At 41.6% G+C, this 20,349-nt stretch overlaps 1 protein-coding gene across 11 annotated transcripts in view; it reads right to left on the bottom strand.

Moving 5' to 3' along the window:
* LOC134933536 (protocadherin alpha-C2-like) overlaps window positions 1-20,349 on the bottom strand; it is a 349,525-nt gene that overhangs the window by 214,629 nt on the left and 114,547 nt on the right. Inside the window, exon 1 of one of the 11 annotated variants that reach the window (XM_063928799.1) lies at window positions 14,448-16,857. The exons of the other annotated variants lie outside the window; for them this stretch is intronic. Coding sequence (XP_063784869.1) covers window positions 14,448-16,799 — 2,352 coding nt within the window. The 5' untranslated portion in view covers window positions 16,800-16,857. Of the gene's footprint in view, window positions 1-14,447; window positions 16,858-20,349 lie in introns of those variants that run through there. 11 annotated transcript variants of the gene reach the window in all.

Raw genomic sequence — 20,349 nt, 5'->3', positions numbered from 1 at the left:
ACCGACAGCATCTCTTGCACGCCCCTGTCGTTTTTTAAAAAATTCTGCACCACCAAATTCAAGGTATGTGCAAAACATGGGACGTGCTGGAATTGGCCCAGATTTAATGCACACACAATATTGCTGGCGTTGTCCGATGCCACAAATCCACAGGAGAGTCCAATTGGGGTAAGCCATTCCGCGATGATCTTCCTCAGTTGCCGTAAGAGGTTTTCAGCTGTGTGCGTATTCTGGAAACCGGTGATACAAAGCGTAGCCTGCCTAGGAAAGAGTTGGCGTTTGCGAGATGCTGCTACTGGTGCCGCCGCTGCTGTTCTTGCGGCGGGAGTCCATACATCTACCCAGTGGGCTGTCACAGTCATATAGTCCGGACCCTGCCCTGCTCCACTTGTCCACATGTCCGTGGTTAAGTGGACATTGGGTACAGCTGCATTTTTTAGGACACTGGTGACTCTTTTTCTGAGGTCTGTGTACATTTTCGGTATCACCTGCCTAGAGAAATGGAACCTAGATGGTATTTGGTACCGGGGACACAGTACCTCCAACAAGTCTCTAGTTGGCTCTGCAGTAATGATGGATACCGGAACCACGTTTCTCACCACCCAGGATGTCAAGGCCTCAGTTATCCGCTTTGCAGTAGGATGACTGCTGTGATATTTCATCTTCCTCGCAAAGGACTGTTGGACAGTCAATTGCTTGGTGGAAGTAGTAAAAGTGGTCTTACGACTTCCCCTCTGGGATGACCATCGACTCCCAGCAGCAACAACAGCAGCGCCAGCAGCAGTAGGCGTTACACGCAAGGATGCATCGGAGGAATCCCAGGCAGGAGAGGACTCGTCAGAATTGCCAGTGACATGGCCTGCAGGACTATTGGCATTCCTGGGGAAGGAGGAAATTGACACTGAGGGAGTTGGTGGGGTGGTTTGCGTGAGCTTGGTTACAAGAGGAAGGGATTTACTGGTCAGTGGACTGCTTCCGCTGTCGGCCCAAGTTTTTGAACTTGTCACTGACTTATTATGAATGCGCTGCAGGTGACGTATAAGGGAGGATGTTCCGAGGTGGTTAACGTCCTTACCCCTACTTATTACAGCTTGACAAAGGGAACACACGGCTTGACACCTGTTGTCCGCATTTCTGGTGAAATACTTCCACACCGAAGAGCTGATTTTTTTGGTATTTTCACCAGGCATGTCAACGGCCATATTCCTACCACGGACAACAGGTGTCTCCCCGGGTGCCTGACTTAAACAAACCACCTCACCATCAGAATCCTCCTGGTCAATTTCCTCCCCAGCGCCAGCAACACCCATATCCTCCTCATCCTGGTGTACTTCAACACTGACATCTTCAATCTGACTATCAGGAACTGGACTGCGGGTGCTCCTTCCATCACTTGCAGGGGGCGTGCAAATGGTGGAAGGCGCATGCTCTTCACGTCCAGTGTTGGGAAGGTCAGGCATCGCAACCGACACAATTGGAGTCGGACTCTCCTTGTGGATTTGGGATTTCGAAGAACGCACAGTTCTTTGCGGTGCTACTGCTTTTGCCAGCTTTAGTCTTTTCATTTTTCTAGCGAGAGGCTGAGTGCTTCCATCCTCATGTGAAGCTGAACCACTAGCCATGAACATAGGCCAGGGCCTCAGCCGTTCCTTGCCACTCCGTGTGGTAAATGGCATATTGGCAAGTTTACGCTTCTCCTCCGACAATTTTATTTTAGGTTTTGGAGTCCTTTTTTTACTGATATTTGGTGTTTTGGATTTGACATGCTCTGTACTATGACATTGGGCATCGGCCTTGGCAGACGACGTTGCTGGCATTTCATCGTCTCGGCCATGACTAGTGGCAGCAGCTTCAGCACGAGGTGGAAGTGGATCTTGATCTTTCCCTAATTTTGGAACCTCAACATTTTTGTTCTCCATATTTTAATAGGCACAACTAAAAGGCACCTCAGGTAAACAATGGAGATGGATGGATTGGATACTAGTATACAATTATGGACGGGCTGCCGAGTGCCGACACAGAGGTAGCCACAGCCGTGAACTACCGCACTGTACTGTGTCTGCTGCTAATATATAGACTGGTTGATAAAGAGATAGTATACTCGTAACTAGTATGTATGTATAAAGAAAGAAAAAAAAACCACGGTTAGGTGGTATATACAATTATGGACGGGCTGCCGAGTGCCGACACAGAGGTAGCCACAGCCGTGAACTACCGCACTGTACTGTGTCTGCTGCTAATATAGACTGGTTGATAAAGAGATAGTATACTCGTAACTAGTATGTATGTATAAAGAAAGAAAAAAAAACCACGGTTATGTGGTATATACAATTATGGACGGGCTGCCGAGTGCCGACACAGAGGTAGCCACAGCCGTGAACTACCGCACTGTACTGTGTCTGCTGCTAATATATAGACTGGTTGATAAAGAGATAGTATACTCGTAACTAGTATGTATGTATAAAGAAAGAAAAAAAAACCACGGTTAGGTGGTATATACAATTATGGACGGGCTGCCGAGTGCCGACACAGAGGTAGCCACAGCCGTGAACTACCGCACTGTACTGTGTCTGCTGCTAATATATAGACTGGTTGATAAAGAGATAGTATACTCGTAACTAGTATGTATGTATAAAGAAAGAAAAAAAAACCACGGTTAGGTGGTATATACAATTATGGACGGGCTGCCGAGTGCCGACACAGAGGTAGCCACAGCCGTGAACTACCGCACTGTACTGTGTCTGCTGCTAATATAGACTGGTTGATAAAGAGATAGTATACTCGTAACTAGTATGTATGTATAAAGAAAGAAAAAAAAACCACGGTTAGGTGGTATATACAATTATGGACGGGCTGCCGAGTGCCGACACAGAGGTAGCCACAGCCGTGAACTACCGCACTGTACTGTGTCTGCTGCTAATATAGACTGGTTGATAAAGAGATAGTATACTCGTAACTAGTATGACTATAAAGAAAGAAAAAAAAACCACGGTTAGGTGGTATATACAATTATGGACGGGCTGCCGAGTGCCGACACAGAGGTAGCCACAGCCGTGAACTACCGCACTGTACTGTGTCTGCTGCTAATATAGACTGGTTGATAAAGAGATAGTATACTACTAATATTATATATACTGGTGGTCAGGTCACTGGTCACTAGTCACACTGGCAGTGGCACTCCTGCAGCAAAAGTGTGCACTGTTTAATTTTAATATAATATTATGTACTCCTGGCTCCTGCTATAACCTATAACTGGCACTGCAGTGCTCCCCAGTCTCCCCCACAATTATAAGCTGTGTGAGCTGAGCACAGTCAGATATATATATACATTGATGCAGCACACTGGGCTGAGCAGTGCACACAGATATGGTATGTGACTGAGTCACTGTGTGTATCGTTTTTTTCAGGCAGAGAACGGATATATTAAATAAAACAAACAACTGCACTGTCTGGTGGTCACTGTGGTCGTCAGTCACTAAACTCTGCACTCTCTTCTACAGTATCACAGCCTCAGGTCAATCTCTCTCTCTCTCTCTCAACCCTAATCTAAATGGAGAGGACGCCAGCCACGTCCTCTCCCTATCAATCTCAATGCACGTGTGAAAATGGCGGCGACGCGCGGCTCCTTATATAGAATCCGAGTCTCGCGAGAATCCGACAGCGTCATGATGACGTTCGGGCGCGCTCGGGTTAACCGAGCAAGGCGGGAGGATCCGAGTCTGCTCGGACCCGTGAAAAAAACATGAAGTTCGTGCGGGTTCGGATTCAGAGAAACCGAACCCGCTCATCTCTAGTAAACACTACAACAGAAGATTGAAACAAAAGGTCTTAATAGGAGAAACATGATCACTGTATCATTTATAGACTATAGTAGAACAGAATCATTATTCTGTATTATCATGAAAGCATTTTTAGCTTCAGAAACACTTGCAATAACTTCTCAACACGTCAGGACTAGCAGGGAAACACTTTTGAAACAGAATACAAATATATTACCACCTATGCTTGTTTATATGTATTCCTCTTACCTCACTTGCTTCTCTGAATGCTTCCCCCTGCATATGCCCTCTAGCATATTCTTTTTCTGCTGAATAAGCCCATGGCTGGGTGAGGGCTGCATCATTCTCTGTGTTTGTATTAAAGTACATTGGAGTAAAGTTAAAATCATTCTTCTTATTCTGTATTAAAGTCCAGTCATTTCTCATATAGTCTATATCTTCTGTTCTAGATAGGCTACTTATACTTCTGAAAGTTTTCAAATATTTGAGTCCTGTATATGACACAACAATAACCAAAAAGACACTTGAAATAAAAGAAATTGCTATAATAAGATGTCCATTGAGTTCTGCGTTGATGTTTTCATTCTTAACCAATACCACATCATTGTCTGCCTCTGCCTTTCTAGACTGCATGACAGTGATGGTTACGACAGTCATGGTAGACTTTGGAGGGTTTCCATGGTCTTTTATCAAGACCAATATAGTTTGCAAATCTTCATCAGTTTCTTTAATCGTTCTTGCTACAATTATTTCACCAGTATATAGCCCAACCCTAAAGAGAGAAGTGTTAGTGAGAGCAATTGTTTCATATCTAAGCCAGGCATTATAACCTGAATCTAGATCAAATGCTTTCACTTTGGTTACTATGTGCCCTACTTGGACTGATCTCCAGACTTCTCCAGTAGAAAATGAAGGCAGAACCTGTGGAGAGTTATCATTTAGGTCCTGGATAAACACAGTGAGGCTAGCAGTGCTGCTTAAAGATGGTGAACCATGATCTTTGGCTTCAATGAGGACAGAAAACATCTGCATTTTTTCATAATCCAGTGAGTTTACTGAAAATATCTTTCCTGAATCAGAATTAATTGAAATTAATCTAGTAGAAGAAACTTCTCCGATACTGTTTGGTAACAGAGAATATGAGAGCCAAGCATTCTCACTGGTGTCTTTATCAAAGGCTGAAACCTGAGAAATCAAAGTTCCAGGAAGGATGTTCTCTGGCACAGAAATTTTATATGATGATTTTATAAATATTGGTGGGTTGTCATTGACATCAAACACAACAAAATGTATAGAAGTACCCGAAGTTAAGCAAGGGAGTCCAGCATCGGCAGCTGATATAAGAACATTATATTCTGGTACCAATTCCCGATCAAGATTATTTTTGAGGACCAATGAGTAATAATTTGAGAATTTGGATTGTAGTGCAAATGGAAGGTAGTCAGGTATTTTACAAGTCACTAGGCTATTATTTCCAGAGTCCCTATCAACAACAGTAAAAAGGGCTATCACAAAACCAGGTTTTTCATCTTCCTTGACAATGCTTGAAAGAGAAGTCACCTTAATTTCTGGAGAATTGTCATTGACATCTGTTACTTCCACAATGACTTTGCAATGTCCCATAAGGGCCAGTTGACCATGGTCTTTAGCTTGTACTTGCATTTCATAAGATGTTCTCAATTCATAATCAATAATGCCTCTGAGACTAATCTCACCACTCTCCCTCTCAATAGAAAATAGCTGCTTTACACTCAATGGAACAATGTTGCTGAATGAATATTCAATTTCACCATTTTCCATCGCATCGGAATCAGTCGCATTGACCGTCAGAAGTAAAGTTCCTACTGGATAATTTTCCGGTATGGATATTCTGTAAACTGAGCTTGCAAAAACTGGTGGATTATCATTTGCATCCTGCACTTGAATGCTTATTTCAGTTGTTCCAGAGAGTTTGGGCTTGCCACAGTCAGTTGCTGTAAGAGTTAACAAGTGGGATGTTTGTTTTTCCCGATCTAATGCATTCTTTAAAATAAGAGCTAAAGATTTCATTTTGTGATCACTTACATGGATTTCTATATCAAACAAATCATTTGGATTCACAAAATATGAACAGACAGAATTGGAGCCAGCATCAGGATCAAATGCACCCTCTAATGGAAAACAGGTGCCTAGGTCCATTGATTCGGCAATTGCTAAAACTATTTTATTTTCATTGAAAGAAGGTGCATTGTCATTTATATCTATGATATTTATTTCTATGTGATAAAGCACTAATGGCATATCCATTACAATACCCAGTCTTATCACACAATGCAAACTGCTGCCACACAGCTCTTCTCGATCGATCTTATTTGTAATGTGCAGTGTGCCAGTTTCAGAGTTAATATCAAAATACTGAATCTTAGTATCGTAACTCATCTGGAACTTACGATTGAAGAGATGCTTTGTATCCACTTGCATATCCTTGGCTAAATTCCCAATTACTGTTCCTTTTTCTAGCTCTTCCATAATTGTGTAACTGATTTGCCCAATTGCAGCCTCAATCAAACAAATAAACAGGGGAATAGACACATGCAACCACCAATGCAAGATCCAATGCTTCAGTGCTAATCCCATTCTGAGAGACGGATGATACTGTTCAAACTCAACAGGTGTGTAAAGACCAGGATTATGGAAAACTAGATTCCAGGGATCACCTTTTATGCCAGAGGTGTGAAGAAACGGCATGACAGAAAATAGCCGTGTATCCCATTTCTTTACTTCAGTCTTGGGATATGACTAATACATAGTGACATCTTGTGGTTCCACTGAGCATCAAAAATATAATTGTATTATATCTTAAAATATTTACAACAGTATTTTTAATATTTATTTGAGACATCATCTTTCCGAATACTATTGGCTCCCCTTAGATGCCACTTTATGGCCAGTCTATAGGTTTAATACTGTATGTCTACATTACCCTGTTTCTGTTATAAGTTTACTAAAGTTTAAAGTGAAACAAATTAGAAAACTAAAACAAATTATCTTATTGTTCTCAATTATCATTATTACTTATCTTAATTATTTTATGTGAACTAATAAAAACATTAGCAAATGTTTATTTCTTCATACAAAATTGGATGAATATGTTCTAATATTTACAATAGATAGATAGATAGATAGATAGATAGATAGATAGATAGATAGATAGATAGATAGGTGGATATGTACTGTAGATTGATAGATAGATATATTAGGTATTATAACAGTGCATCCCTCTTACATGTTTTACAGGTAATGTGCAAAATGTATTCAATAATAAAAAGATGGGTACAGAATGTAAAAAGATTCTTTTATTTCAGACACTATCTGAAAAATAATAGGATAAATGTTCAACGGCTGCTACTATAATCATCATTAACAAACCCATAGTTAAGAATAGTACAAACGTTTCTAACGGTCATAACAAAACTGTACTGCCAATAACCATTAAGAATAGCACTGCAACTTCACAATACCATACAGATGTGTCATACATCTAGCCTCAATACACCATGCAGCAGGACATTGTATGCCTGTGGAGAGTTAGCCACCAGGTCCATTATAACTCTACTAGTGTTTGCTTTCTCTATTTTCCAAAAATGCATATTAGATGCAACGTAATGCAACTAGACACACCAGAAGACTGTGCGGATCAATTTAATATAAGACTTGTATATCTGTGTGCAACTGAGACTGTATATCAGCACAACTGAACGTGGTTTGAAAAAATGCCAAGGCCGCTGCGTCATAGCAGTTCCTATGCAGATGCAGAAACTCAGGCGCACACAGATATAAAAGTGTTGCATATCAAATTAATCAGCAGAGCGTTGTGGTGCATCCTGGCAACATTGTGCCTGAGATGCATTTTTGTCAATAAAGATGCCCAATGGTAACTAACAGGGGCGGTTCTAGACCTTGTGGCTCCCAGGGCGAAAGTTTCTTTTGGTGCCCCCCACCACACACACACAGGTGAAATAGAGTTAGTGCGCCGCAGGCGCGCACCAAGAATGGGGGCGTGGCTTCATAGGGAAGGGGCGTGGTCAGTTTTGCTCCCTGTAGTTTTGCCCCGAGTAGCTGTTGTGCCCCCAGTACTGCACCCTCAGTAGTTGTGTCCCCAGTAGCTGTTGTGCCCCCAGTAGCTGTGCCCCTTGCAGCTGTGCGCCCTGTACTGCGCCTTCAGTAGTTGTGCCCCCAGTAGCTGTTGCGCCCCCTGCAGCTGTGCCCCCAGTAGTTTTGCCCCCAGTACTGTGCCCTCATTAGTTGTGCCCCCATTAGTTGTTGGGCTCCCTGCAGCTGTGCCCCCAGTACTGCACCCTCATTAGTTTTGCCCCCAGTAGCTGTTGTGCCCCATTAGTTTTGCCCCCAGTAGCTGTTGTGCCCCCATTAGTTTTGCCACAGCAGCTGTTGTGCCCCAATTAGCTTTGCCCCTAGTAGCTGTTGTGCCCTCATTAGTTTTGCCCCAGTAGCTGTTGTGCCCCCATTAGTTTTGCCCCCAGTAGCTGTTATGCCCCCATTAGTTTTGCCCCCAGTAGCTGTTGTGCCCTCATTAGTTTTACCCCCAGTAGCTGTTGTGCCCCCATTAGTTTTTCCCCCAGTGGCTGTTGTGCTCCCATTAGTTTTGCCTCCAGTAGCTGTTGTGCCCCCATTAGTTTTGCCCCCAGTAGCTGTTGTGTCCCCATTAGTTTTACCCCTAGTAGCTGTTGTGCCCCCATTAGTTTTGCCCCCATTGCTGTGCCCCTAGTAAAAAAATAAAAAAATAATAATACTCACCAGCCCCGTTCCTGTTTTCCAACCACTGCTGCCGTCCGTCTTCCGACGTCAATTATGACCCCTAGCGTCTATGACTGTCCTAAACTGCCGTGTGCGATGACGTCAGGCGCACCGCACAGCAGGCTCCACTAGCAGGGAAAGGTCCTCTCTGCGAAGGGAAACTGCGTGTCTAGTTTCCCTTCACGGAGAGGACCTTTTCCTAACCACCACCGCCATCTGGACACAGTAGCGCGGCTCTTGTCACGGCGGCGGCGCCCTTGGGACAGCGGCGCCCCGGGCAATAGTCCTGCTTGCCTGTGGCAAGAGCCACTACTGGTAACTAATTCTCACTGGACCTTGTGTGGCAAAGAGGGGCTGCTTTGCGTGACTGCAGCAAAGATATATAAGGACACATCTGTATGTATTACCATCTTATAGAAACCATGCTTAAACAATTTTATTGTCTATAACAGTACATAGTGTAAAAATAGATATATAAATAAAATAAATACTATGCATGAGGCCTATAGTACATAGATTTAGGATAGGCAATACAGCTAAAAAGGATTTCAGAGAGCTTAAAAAGAACCAGTATTCTGGCAATATTTAAAAGATGGAAGCTATAGAGACTGAGAGGTAGGGCAATTTTAATAAAGGAGGGGGCCCATGTGTAGACTCTGGCTGGTCCCCTTCCTCTTCATGGCACAGTAGACACTGGCATTGTGCCAGAAACTATTGCGCATGCACATTGGACATTTTGGCAGTAATTTTTATTACCATTACTGCAGCTCCAATTCAGCATTCCAAAAATATCAGTAAAATAACATGGGTGCAGTGTATGTGGTGTGGGCCCCACTGGACCCAGGGGTCTGTGTGCACCACACACATTGCACCCATTATACAAAGGCCAATGCTGGGAGCGATACTTGATGTGAGAAGTAAAGCAGAAGCCAGAGTCAAGTGAGAACCTAAGCTGCTGGTTTAGAAGACTGAGGACATTCTGGTGTTACCTATTGTGTGGGAGAATTAGGGGGAGTTGGAAACTCTGAGAGGATGCAAAATTATAATCTTGGTTTTAGACATATTAAGCTTTAAGTAGCACTGGGAAATCCATGTGGAGATAGCAGACAAAGAGTCAGTTACATGAGAGCACAGAAGGAGAGGTAGTACTGGAGGTTGAATGAGTGAAGTAATTCACCAAAAGGTGTACAGTGATAAAGGCAGATGACTTTTGTGGGATGTCAACAAATAGTAGGATTGGAGGGGAAGAAAGACATATATGGAGCAGATTGATAGTTAGGAAGTCAATAGGAGAGATCTGTGTCACAAAGGCCAATACAGTGAAGGTTGTACAGGAAAAGAGGGTAATCAGTAGTGTCAAAAGGAACAGATGTCCAGAAGGATGAGTATGGAGAAGAGTCCCCTCTACTTTGGGATAAATAAATCATTGGTCACTTTGTAAGGGCAATCTCAGTGGAATATTAGGGGTGGAAGCCCTACTGCAGATATTCTAAAAGGTAGAAAGAGAAGAGAAAGTGAGATAGACAGTTACAGATAGATTGTGTGTGGCTTACATTTTCACTCCATTTATCACATTACCAATTAAGTGCAGTGTCGAAGTAGTAGAAAATATTACACCTAAACTCACCACATGCAAACACCACACAGAGTGGCCTCTGCGGGCACATTCTCGCCGTGCGTACACATACACGCACGCTACGTACAATGGTTCACGAGCCTTGCGTATTGGCACATGGTATGAGTATATACGGTAGCATATGCATTTGCACAGAAAAGCTACAAAGACATATTCAATATTAAATTCATATAGTGCACAAGTTACACATAGACTCCACACACATGGCGAGCAAGTTACAGTACATTGACTCAAAGGGCAGAACAATAGAGATATCCAGCTTTACAGGATGTGAGGGGACAGAACCAGGTTAGGACTTAGTGTTTGGTATCCAGATGTGCAGTATTTTGAGATCTATGTACCGGTAGTTATGTGCAGTTAATCTCATGTTTCTGCGCATAGATATGCGCAGAATTGTAATATTCACCAATACTGTAATTACTGTACTCATGATATTCGGCGGGAACCCAGTGGTGGAGATCTGCAAGCACACCTGGACCAAGCATCGCCCACTTATTCAAACCAACCTATGACCCCTCATGTACTGTAAATGACCTGCCTCTTGACCTATGGAAGAAGAGCTTACATTTCCTTTTGTATTGTATTTTGGACCCATTGTATAAAAGAGAGGCTCCCTGACCAGGAACCAGTCTATTCTCTGGAGGTCTTATGCTAAGACTGACTGAGACCTGGATCCGGGAGCGCTGGCGAACAAACGTATGTACTATTGGTTGTAGCTTCTTCTCTGTATTATTGTTGAATTTTCCACTTGCATCGTTTTGAGTAAATATATTGTTGCTGCGTTGGACCACAACATAACATTTAACTACTGGTGCTGCATTCCATTCTTGTTTGAGGAATAAGGTGTATCCAGCCACGTGTGTCGCTGTATTATGCGCATAGCGAGTCGGCGTGTATAGGCAACGTGCATACACATCGTAGCGGTTATTGATTGCATTTAACGGCCGCAGCGGCCCAAACCACAGAGTGTTTAGATATTGTTTTTCCGTGAAATTAAATCGAACTTTACAGCAGTTTAACTTGGATTAAGGCAGAGAATCTTTTACATATTTTTCTACACTGCAATCTCATCCATGTCAATGTTTAAAGTGGATGGAGATAGAACAATGGGCAGATCAAATCATGAGAATGAAACAGCAGTACGTAGTATTTCAGGACATAAAATACAAAGGCAGTGACCTACTGTATCCAGGTGTGTAATTATGTTAGTGGAAGCAGGGATGAATGCTTGTGGAACTAGGTTGATCATGGATTTATCTCCTAATGTGAATCTTTCCTGTACAGCAAGATACTGTAGATTATAATAATAATAATCAGGTCATTAACAGCATACACAAGCTAATGTCTTCTATACAGCCTGCCTCTGGGTCCTTAAAACAGATAGATGCCCTAAACACAAATTCACACATTATTTTTCTCCAAGATCAGAGTAATTTGCACCTATTCTAAAGGTATTAATTAATTATTGTTAAAATCTATTCATACGACCTTTACTCAGGGATCAATAATCCCATTAATAATAGGAGACTGTCTACAATTTGAATTACTACACATTATTCTCTTTTTATGTTATTTCTTTCATACATACAGTACGAGCATCAAGCCAAACAAATACATAAGGAGGATTATATTTGGACCAAGGATCAGTATTTAGTTTTCTAGATAAGTATTTCCAGATTATTAAGACATTCCATATCAATACCTCCAATATCAGCAAAATTGAATCAACAACAGAATAGACATTTGACTGTGTTTTTTGTTTTTGGAACTACAAGACTCAGGACAAACATCCTCACTGGCCAGTAGTGTTAAGAATACATTTTTTATATTGCTTAAAATTATTGCAGTACATGCTTATATTATTGTTGCTGGGTCTGATTTTCAATGATGGGTTTGTGTACTACACCGATGGTGTAAGATGTGCGCATGCACCGGATCAGCACTGCGCATGGGCATATCTCTTTCTGTGAGATGGATAAAAGTAGCCACAAGCCAAAGCATGACTGACATGTCATTTAGGCAATTGTAAGCATTTTTACAAAATGTGGGCTTGTTGCCCCCACTTTGTGGGTACGTTGAGGCCAGCGTCTGCATCTTCCGATATAGATTTCCTGGTTCTGGCAGTGTGAGAACATCAACCATCCTGAGTAACCTGAAGGTTGCTCAGGTGACCAATGTTTTGGCTGATGATCCAATGCTGCATAAATAAGTCTCTGACATGTGCAACGGGAACTGGTGTTCACCTACCAGCCACCGATGGCTCCCACTGTGCAAGAGTGAGACATGACAGATGAGAAAGCCACCAGAGGGTAAGTATAGTGGGATCGAGAATGATGACAGTGAGGACAGAGGGTGAAGGTGAAGCGAGATGGAGGCCGTGACAGAGAATGGGAGAAGGAGGCAAGAAATTGCTACAGATGAGTCTAGCCTCATCTTATCCTCTAGACATGGGAATTTCAGGTCATTTGCAGTAGCTAGCATGCCCATGACTGTGCACACCTGTCTGTGCACGCACCCACAACCCATAGGGTTGTATGGTGTGCATGTTCCCATGAATGGGTCGCACACAGGTGTGATTAGTTACAAGCTTTATAAGCTTGTGTGACCCATTTTTAGTAAGCTAAGGGAGGACACATCTGTATGTTCTATAAGTTAAGCTTCCCACACAGAATTTTGAGAGGAAAACTGGACGCAAATCTCCGCACTCCTTTGCACAAGGCCACAATCCTAAATTGATTTGTTATTGTCCACCAAAAATGTAAATGTCTTGCAAAGTACACTGTTATGACTTCATCAACATTCTTTCATGCCAGCTTGATTGCATTGCTACATTTTTATTATTATATTGTAGAATTGTGAACGACACTCACACTTACAAAAAAACTCAATACTCCAAATAGTTGACCTTATTTCAGCGTATACTGTATAGATTAAATGAAAAGCTTTCCTTTACAGCTTGTTTAGGTGGGATGTAGTTATGTGACCGACGATCAGGAGACCGTCAGTCACATTTCCAGCACCTACATCCCGCACCCCCCTAATACCGAAAGTTGGCATGCTGACTATCAGGGACTATTCCCACTCGTGGGTTGTCACGACACCCATAGAGTGGGATTAGAACATGTGGCAAGTGCAGCTCACCACCGTGCCCGCAAAGAGACTTGTGCCCGCCGGCATTCCGCAGCCAGGATCCCGGCATTGGGCTGTTGATTGCCGGGATCCCGTCCGTTGGTAACCCATACCCAACCCAGTTTAGGCCCATCATTCTAATATTTTCTACAGCTCGAGCTTTTCATCACACAATGAAGGTCATTCTGACCCTGCCGCTGATGCGGCCCACAGTGCAGTTTGCTGGTGGTGGCAAAGTGCGAATGGACAGCGGCTGCATCGCTGCTGCTTGGACATACACGCTGCGGCTGCATCCCTGAAGGATGTGGCTGCAATGTGATTGACAGTGGTGGGCACTATGGGGGCGGAGTAATGGCACTGCACAGTGGCACCGGGAAAATGGGGTGGATCAGTGGCATTTTGGGGATGTCACATGCAGCTGCTCTGATAAGAAAAATGGTTGCTGCCCACCAGGCTGCACCGCCAGGGGTCAACCTTAGATCCAAGGTGTCCGCAATCTAATTGCAGATGTGTTGGGAGGCGGCCTCACACATGCTGGGCATCCTTGTGCTGTGCTGGGTGGCCCTCAGCATGTGCGGAGATGAATGCAGATCTGGCTGCGTATGCAGCGATCCGCGTTCGTCTCTGAATAACCCCCAATATCCAGACACTTAAACTCTCTACAGAGCACAGTTGAGGAAATAATTATTTATATTACGTTTATGACAATAACAGACTCACTTACAAGTACTATTTACAGAGGTCATTCACACTATCACCATCAACAAAACAATAGTAGTTGGGACAATAATTCAATACTCAAAAACCCAATACACAGTTTACCAAATGTGTAATCTCTGAAAATCTATTTTGATATTCTTACATTAATTATAATGTAATAATAAAATATTAATGTCATTAATTTGATATACATTAGTCGAATGAAGTATAAAACAGTTATTGAAACAGGCCTAGACCAAAGACATTTTACTAGCAGCTTTTAAAATGAAAACAATTGTGTTAAAATGATTACAGCTCTGTAGTAATTTTATTAAAGAGTAAAGGTGACACACAAACATATTTTATTCGGAATCTGAAAGTAAATAGGATTGGCGACCAAAGTCACTCACCTTGGAAGAGTTTTGAATAACCTGCTGAACAACTGCATTTTCATGTCCTGTTACCTGATAACTACTCGGTGTGAACGCCATTAAATCATTCTTCTGTTGAACAGAGTTTATGAAAACTTTGCACTGGCTTTCCTGGGAATACATCCAGCTGCCTCCAGTGTTGGAACAGATCTTGTAACTTTCCTTCAAATCAATCACTTCCTCTCTGTATTTTTGCCATTTTAATACTGTGAAAGTGATTAAAGTAATGAGAAATATACTTGAGATTATACAGATGGCAATGACTAAATAAACATTTGCATCTGAAAATTCTTCATCTGTACCAGTCTCTTGAGGTTCCAACTTAATTTCCTCTCCAGATTCCACAAAGGAGATAGTGATTTGTGTCACAGCAGTCATAACCGGTTCTCCATGGTCCTGAGCCACAACTAATAGCCTGTATTCTACATTATCTGAATCTGTAAAGGAACGTTTTAAAGAGATATCTCCAGTTTGCTGAGAAATTGCAAATGGTGTTTTCACCTTCAAATCCTTAAAATTATAAGACATTAAAGCATTATAACCAGAATCTAGATCAATAGCTCTCACTTTAGTTACAAGGTATCCAAGTTGTGCAGACTTAGGAGTTTTAATTGTTTCCAAAGAGTAAAGCGGGGCAAATGTAGGTGCATTATCATTAATGTCATTGATGAAAACATTTAGCGTCAGATTGGAGGTAAGTGAAGGTAGACCAGCATCAGTGACTTTAATGTGACACTGAAAATACGTGACTTGTTCATGGTCAAAAGACACTAAAGCAAACACCTTTCCATTCTCTGGATTGATGGACATGTAGGAAGATATGGGAATCCCATCAATAGTGCTTTCACTGATTGAGTATGTGATGAATGAATTCTGACCAACATCTGGATCAGAAGCTAATGCTGTGTAGACATGGGAACCTGGTGGGTTGTTTTCTTTGATAAAGATTGTATCAACAGGTTGTATAAATTGAGGTGTATTGTCATTTACATCACTTATGTCGATTTTAAGAGTTTTTGAAACTGATAAGAATGGGGAACCTTCATCTGTTGCAATAATCATAACCTCATATTCAGAATTTGTCTCTCGATCTAATGGTGCATCCACTGTCAAAGAAAAATCTCCCATAAATGCTGGGTTTATTTTGAAGGGTATATTTTTTGAAATGTGGCAATTCACTCTTCCATTTGATCCTGTATCCCTATCATGTACACTGATGATTGCAACTGTTGTTCCTCGTGGTGCATCCTCAGGAACAGGAATGGATAGTGATGTCACTGTCATCTCAGGAGGATTGTCATTGACATCTACTATAATCACTAGGACCTTACAGTGTCCAACCATTGGGTGATCCCCATTATCAATAGCATCAACTTGTATTTCATAGGTTTTGGTGGTTTCAAAATCCAAATCGCCTATAAGAGTAATTTCACCTGTTTTAGGGTCCAGGTTAAAAAGGTTAATTATTCGTGTGGAAAGTAGTTTGCTAAAGAAGTATGTGATTTCTCCATTTTTTCCTTGGTCCAAATCTGTAGCATTTAACTTTATGACTAAAGTTCCTTTAGCAGCATTTTCTGGCAAACTGCACTGGTAAAATGGTTGATCAAAAGTTGGGGAGTTGTCATTGGCATCTTCTACAGTGATTATAATTTGTGTGGTGCCACTTAATCTTGGTTTGCCCCCATCATAAGATGTAAGAGTGAGATTGTGTATAGACTGTTTTTCTCTATCCAGTGGTTTCTTCAGCACAAGCTCTAAAGTTCTAACCTGGTTCATGTATTTCTGAAAGTCTAATGTGAAGTAATCATTTGAACTTAATTCATAGCTTGTAATTGTGTTTGTCCCAACATCAGCATCAACTGCTCCCTCCAGTGGGAAATGTGAGCCAGCAGATTTCATTTCTGAAACTATTATTTCATAGACCATGGAGGAGAAAGCCGGGCTATTGTCATTAATATCTTCTATTTCTACATCTACACGATACATCTGAACAGGTTTGTCTACAATTACCTGCAGGGGAATAATGCAGAATGGTGTATCTGGACATAGCACTTCTCTGTCTATGATGTTATTAACAAACAAGATCCCATTCTGCAGATTAACCTGGAAATATTCATTGTCATCTCTAGAAACGATATGTAACATTCTGGAATTAATCTCACCTATCTCCAGTCCCAGGTCCTGAGCAATTCTTCCAACATAACTTCCGTGTTTGGATTCCTCTTGTATGACATAGTGCAGCTGACACAATACCACATCCCAAGATATCTGCAGTAATATAAAATGGACCAACCTGCTCCTTGCTTCATAATTCTGTTTTATCCAGAGCATGTCTTGACCTCAATAATAATAAAGATAATCCCACCAAATAAAGAGAGACATCCACAATATTTTAGGTATCAGGAGACGAAGCAGAATTCAGTCTGAGCTGAAATGTTCATAAAACATGATGAGCCAGCAAAGTAGAGAGCAAATTAAACAGTTCTGCACCGAAGCTAAAGATTAGTGAGCAGTGACATCTAGCGTCTGTTACAAACATTAGATTTTCATGTAGTAGTTTCATTTGTTGAATTTGCAAAAATCATATATAGTGTATGGTAAATAACATGCTTCTGCTGAAGGAAATCTTATTGTACTAACAAAAATTATATTTAAGATCATGTTGTAGTTGTTTTTTAACATTAGTGACTATTAATTTGGCTTCCGCAATTTGAATTACACAATTTTTGTGAAACAATTTGCTGCTGAAAATGGGGAAATTTGATGACCAGGCTAAGGTTTCCATAAAACCACAACCTTTCCAACTAAAGATACATTTCCATGACCTCCCATCATAATATGAGATGTATCACATACAAAAAAATGCAATACTTTATGCACCAATACCAGTAGTTATATTTCATGGCATTCTTTAATACACATGATTTCAGCTTTACACTGGATTACAACAGTTATTATAGAAACAAGGGTGGCTTAAGAGTGGAAGTATGGATGGTGGAATGGTTAACATTACTGTTTCACAGCACTGAGGTCATGAGTTTGAATCCCATCATGGCCCTGTGTGGAGTTTTTATATTCTCCTTGTGCTTACATGGCTTTCCACTGGGTATTCTGGTTTCCTCCCACAATCCAAAAATATACTGGCAGGTTATTTGGCTCCCGACAAAAAGAAAAATTTACCCTAGTGTGTAAGGGTGTGCATATGAATGTGTTAAGGGCAGACTAGATCAGCAACTTGGTTCTTATCTGCCATCAGATTCCACTTTTCTATGTTTAAAGGGCTCATATGAAGCTCTGTGTGGGCCCTCTCCTCTCTGACCAGAGTCTGGCCAGAGTCTTTACATGAGCAGGACTCCGGGAACATGATACCTACATGTTTTTCTCCAGGAACGTCTGAACTGCTCAGGTGCAAATCACTAGGAAAAGGACCACCATGACATTTTCCCTGTGATTTCTGTGGATTTCCAGAGCCGGGATGCTCCACAGACTGTATATGTGCAGGGAGTGTGGTGGGGTCCGCACATCCTGCACACTTAGATACACCATTATATAGGGAGCTCTATCCAAATGATATTAAAATCTCAATGGTTAGAATAAGATACACTTTGCTTAATATTCAAGATTTTTTGAAGACTCCACAATAGGATCTAAGGTATATAATATTAAAATAGAATACAATAATGTAATACCATAGGCATAAAAATGGTAATATTAATGGGTCGAGCACAAAGATCTTCTAGATAGAAACTTTTTCAGGGATTTTCAGGTAAAATGCTTGATAAATACTTTAAAATAATATCCACCTATATAAAATGTAATAGTATTAAATTTAGAGATGAGTGGGTTTGGATTTAGGCCCTCATTCTGAGTTGTTCGCTCGCTAGCTGCTTTTAGCAGCATTGCACACGCTAGGCCGCCGCCCTCTGGGAGTGTATCTTAGCTTAGCAGAATTGCTAACGAAAGAGTAGCAGAATTGCTAATAAATATTTTCTTGCAGTTTCTGAGTAGCTCCAGACCTACTCCTAGATTGCGATCAGCTCAGTCCGTTTAGTTTCTGGTTTGACGTCACAAACACGCCCTGCGTTCGGCCAGCCACTCCCCTGTTTCTCCAGACACTCCTGCGTTTTAGCCTGGCACGCCTGCATTTTTTAGCACACTCCCGGAAAATGCTCAGTTACCACCCAGAAACGCCCCTTTCCTGTCAATCACACACCGATCAGCAGTGCGACTGAAAAGCGCTGCACGGACAACAGCAAAACTGCTAAGTTTTTAGTTACATAAGTAAGCGCATGCACGCTGCATTTAGCAGCAAATCGCAGCATAGTGAAAATCGGCAACGAGCGAACAACTCAGAATAACCACCTTATTTGGTTCTTAACGCCAGAATTTTTTTTCTGGATTTTTCTTATTGGCTAACCAAAACACGTGACGACCGTGAGCCAATAAGGAGATTCGGATAAATCCGAGTAAAACCAAACCCACTCATCTCTAATTATATTTGATGCAATTTGTCTCTAGAGCACAGAACTTTTGTTCTGGACTGTAGCATTTGATTATCAGCAGCATGCATTTTCAGTCCATTGACAGCTTTAATTCTTTTTCAGGAATGACAATATTTTATATTACAAAAAAAATTATATAAGGAAATGGACCTGTACAAACACACTTTGTGCTTGCTTTCAATTAGTTTAGATTAGAGATGTGTGGTTCAGTTCACCAGAAATCCAAATCCACCCTAATTTTGTGGATCTAAGCTGAACTAAAACCCAGTCTACTACCCACGAGGAGATCCAATTCAAACAGAGTCCTGGTCAGGGACATTTTTAGAGAGGAGGAGGCCCATGTGCAGGTTTCGTCTGGGCCCTCTCCTCTCTAGCCTTCAGCACTGTGGCTTTGGGCACTAGAGTCCCTAGGAACTCTAGCACTGCTCCAGAGTCTAGAGCACATGCGCAGATTTCTGGTAAAATGGTGCCGCACCATTTTCCCAGTGATTTTGGTAGTGCTGCTGCTTTGCCATGGGACTCCGGAGTGTAAGTATTAAAAATAATGGGTGTAGGGTGTGCAGTATGCCCCCCCCCCCCCCCTGCATCGCACACACTGCACCCATTATAAATACACCAGCAGTTGTGGTTCGGATTTTTCCATGGCTTGGAATTTAGATTTTATATCAAGACTTTGGATTCCAAACATTACATGATTACACAGTAGCTGTTTTTTTATCAATGATTAGTGATTGTTTATCAATTTCATACCAAACCGAAATCTGAATCCAAACCAGAACACTTGATGATGGTTTTGCCAAAACCAAAATCAAACCTGATGATACATTAGAACCAAAGCACGATGATTAATTAGATTCAAAACACAGAGTTCCACACATATCTCTAGTTTAGATATTGCCACAACAAATGTATTAACAATATGGAAAATACTGCAATCAAACATTCATTAAGTACAGTACACAGTACAATATGATGGAGGAAGACTTTGTATCAAGTTAATAAAAATTATTATTATCCTTTATACTATATATATGGCATTACAATGCCTTGACATTGTGTGAAAGTCAAGCTTATAAATATGTCAATGCTTTAGCTAGCATTGTCGATGGTCAATCTAGTTACCATCGACCATAGACCATAATGGTTTGAGTCAACAATGGTTAATGGCCAACCCTACACCAGCCCCATGCTAGGTGCAAGAGATCCAACAGTAACAGACTTCCCTTCTCTGTATGTATGACTCAGAACTATAGCTATGTTCCCACAACACTCCCTTGACATGCCCACAAGATTGAATAGCACCTTTCGGTCGCTTTGTCACCTCACAGTTCCTGCCCAGACTTCCCCATTTCACTGAAAGACAGATGATTTCTCTGACA

The sequence above is a fragment of the Pseudophryne corroboree genome, chromosome 6, assembly GCF_028390025.1.
Source record: "Pseudophryne corroboree isolate aPseCor3 chromosome 6, aPseCor3.hap2, whole genome shotgun sequence".
Taxonomy (NCBI): domain Eukaryota; kingdom Metazoa; phylum Chordata; class Amphibia; order Anura; family Myobatrachidae; genus Pseudophryne; species Pseudophryne corroboree.
The sequence above is the reverse complement of the archived record's forward strand: the minus strand, read 5'-3'. Positions and strand labels throughout refer to the sequence as shown.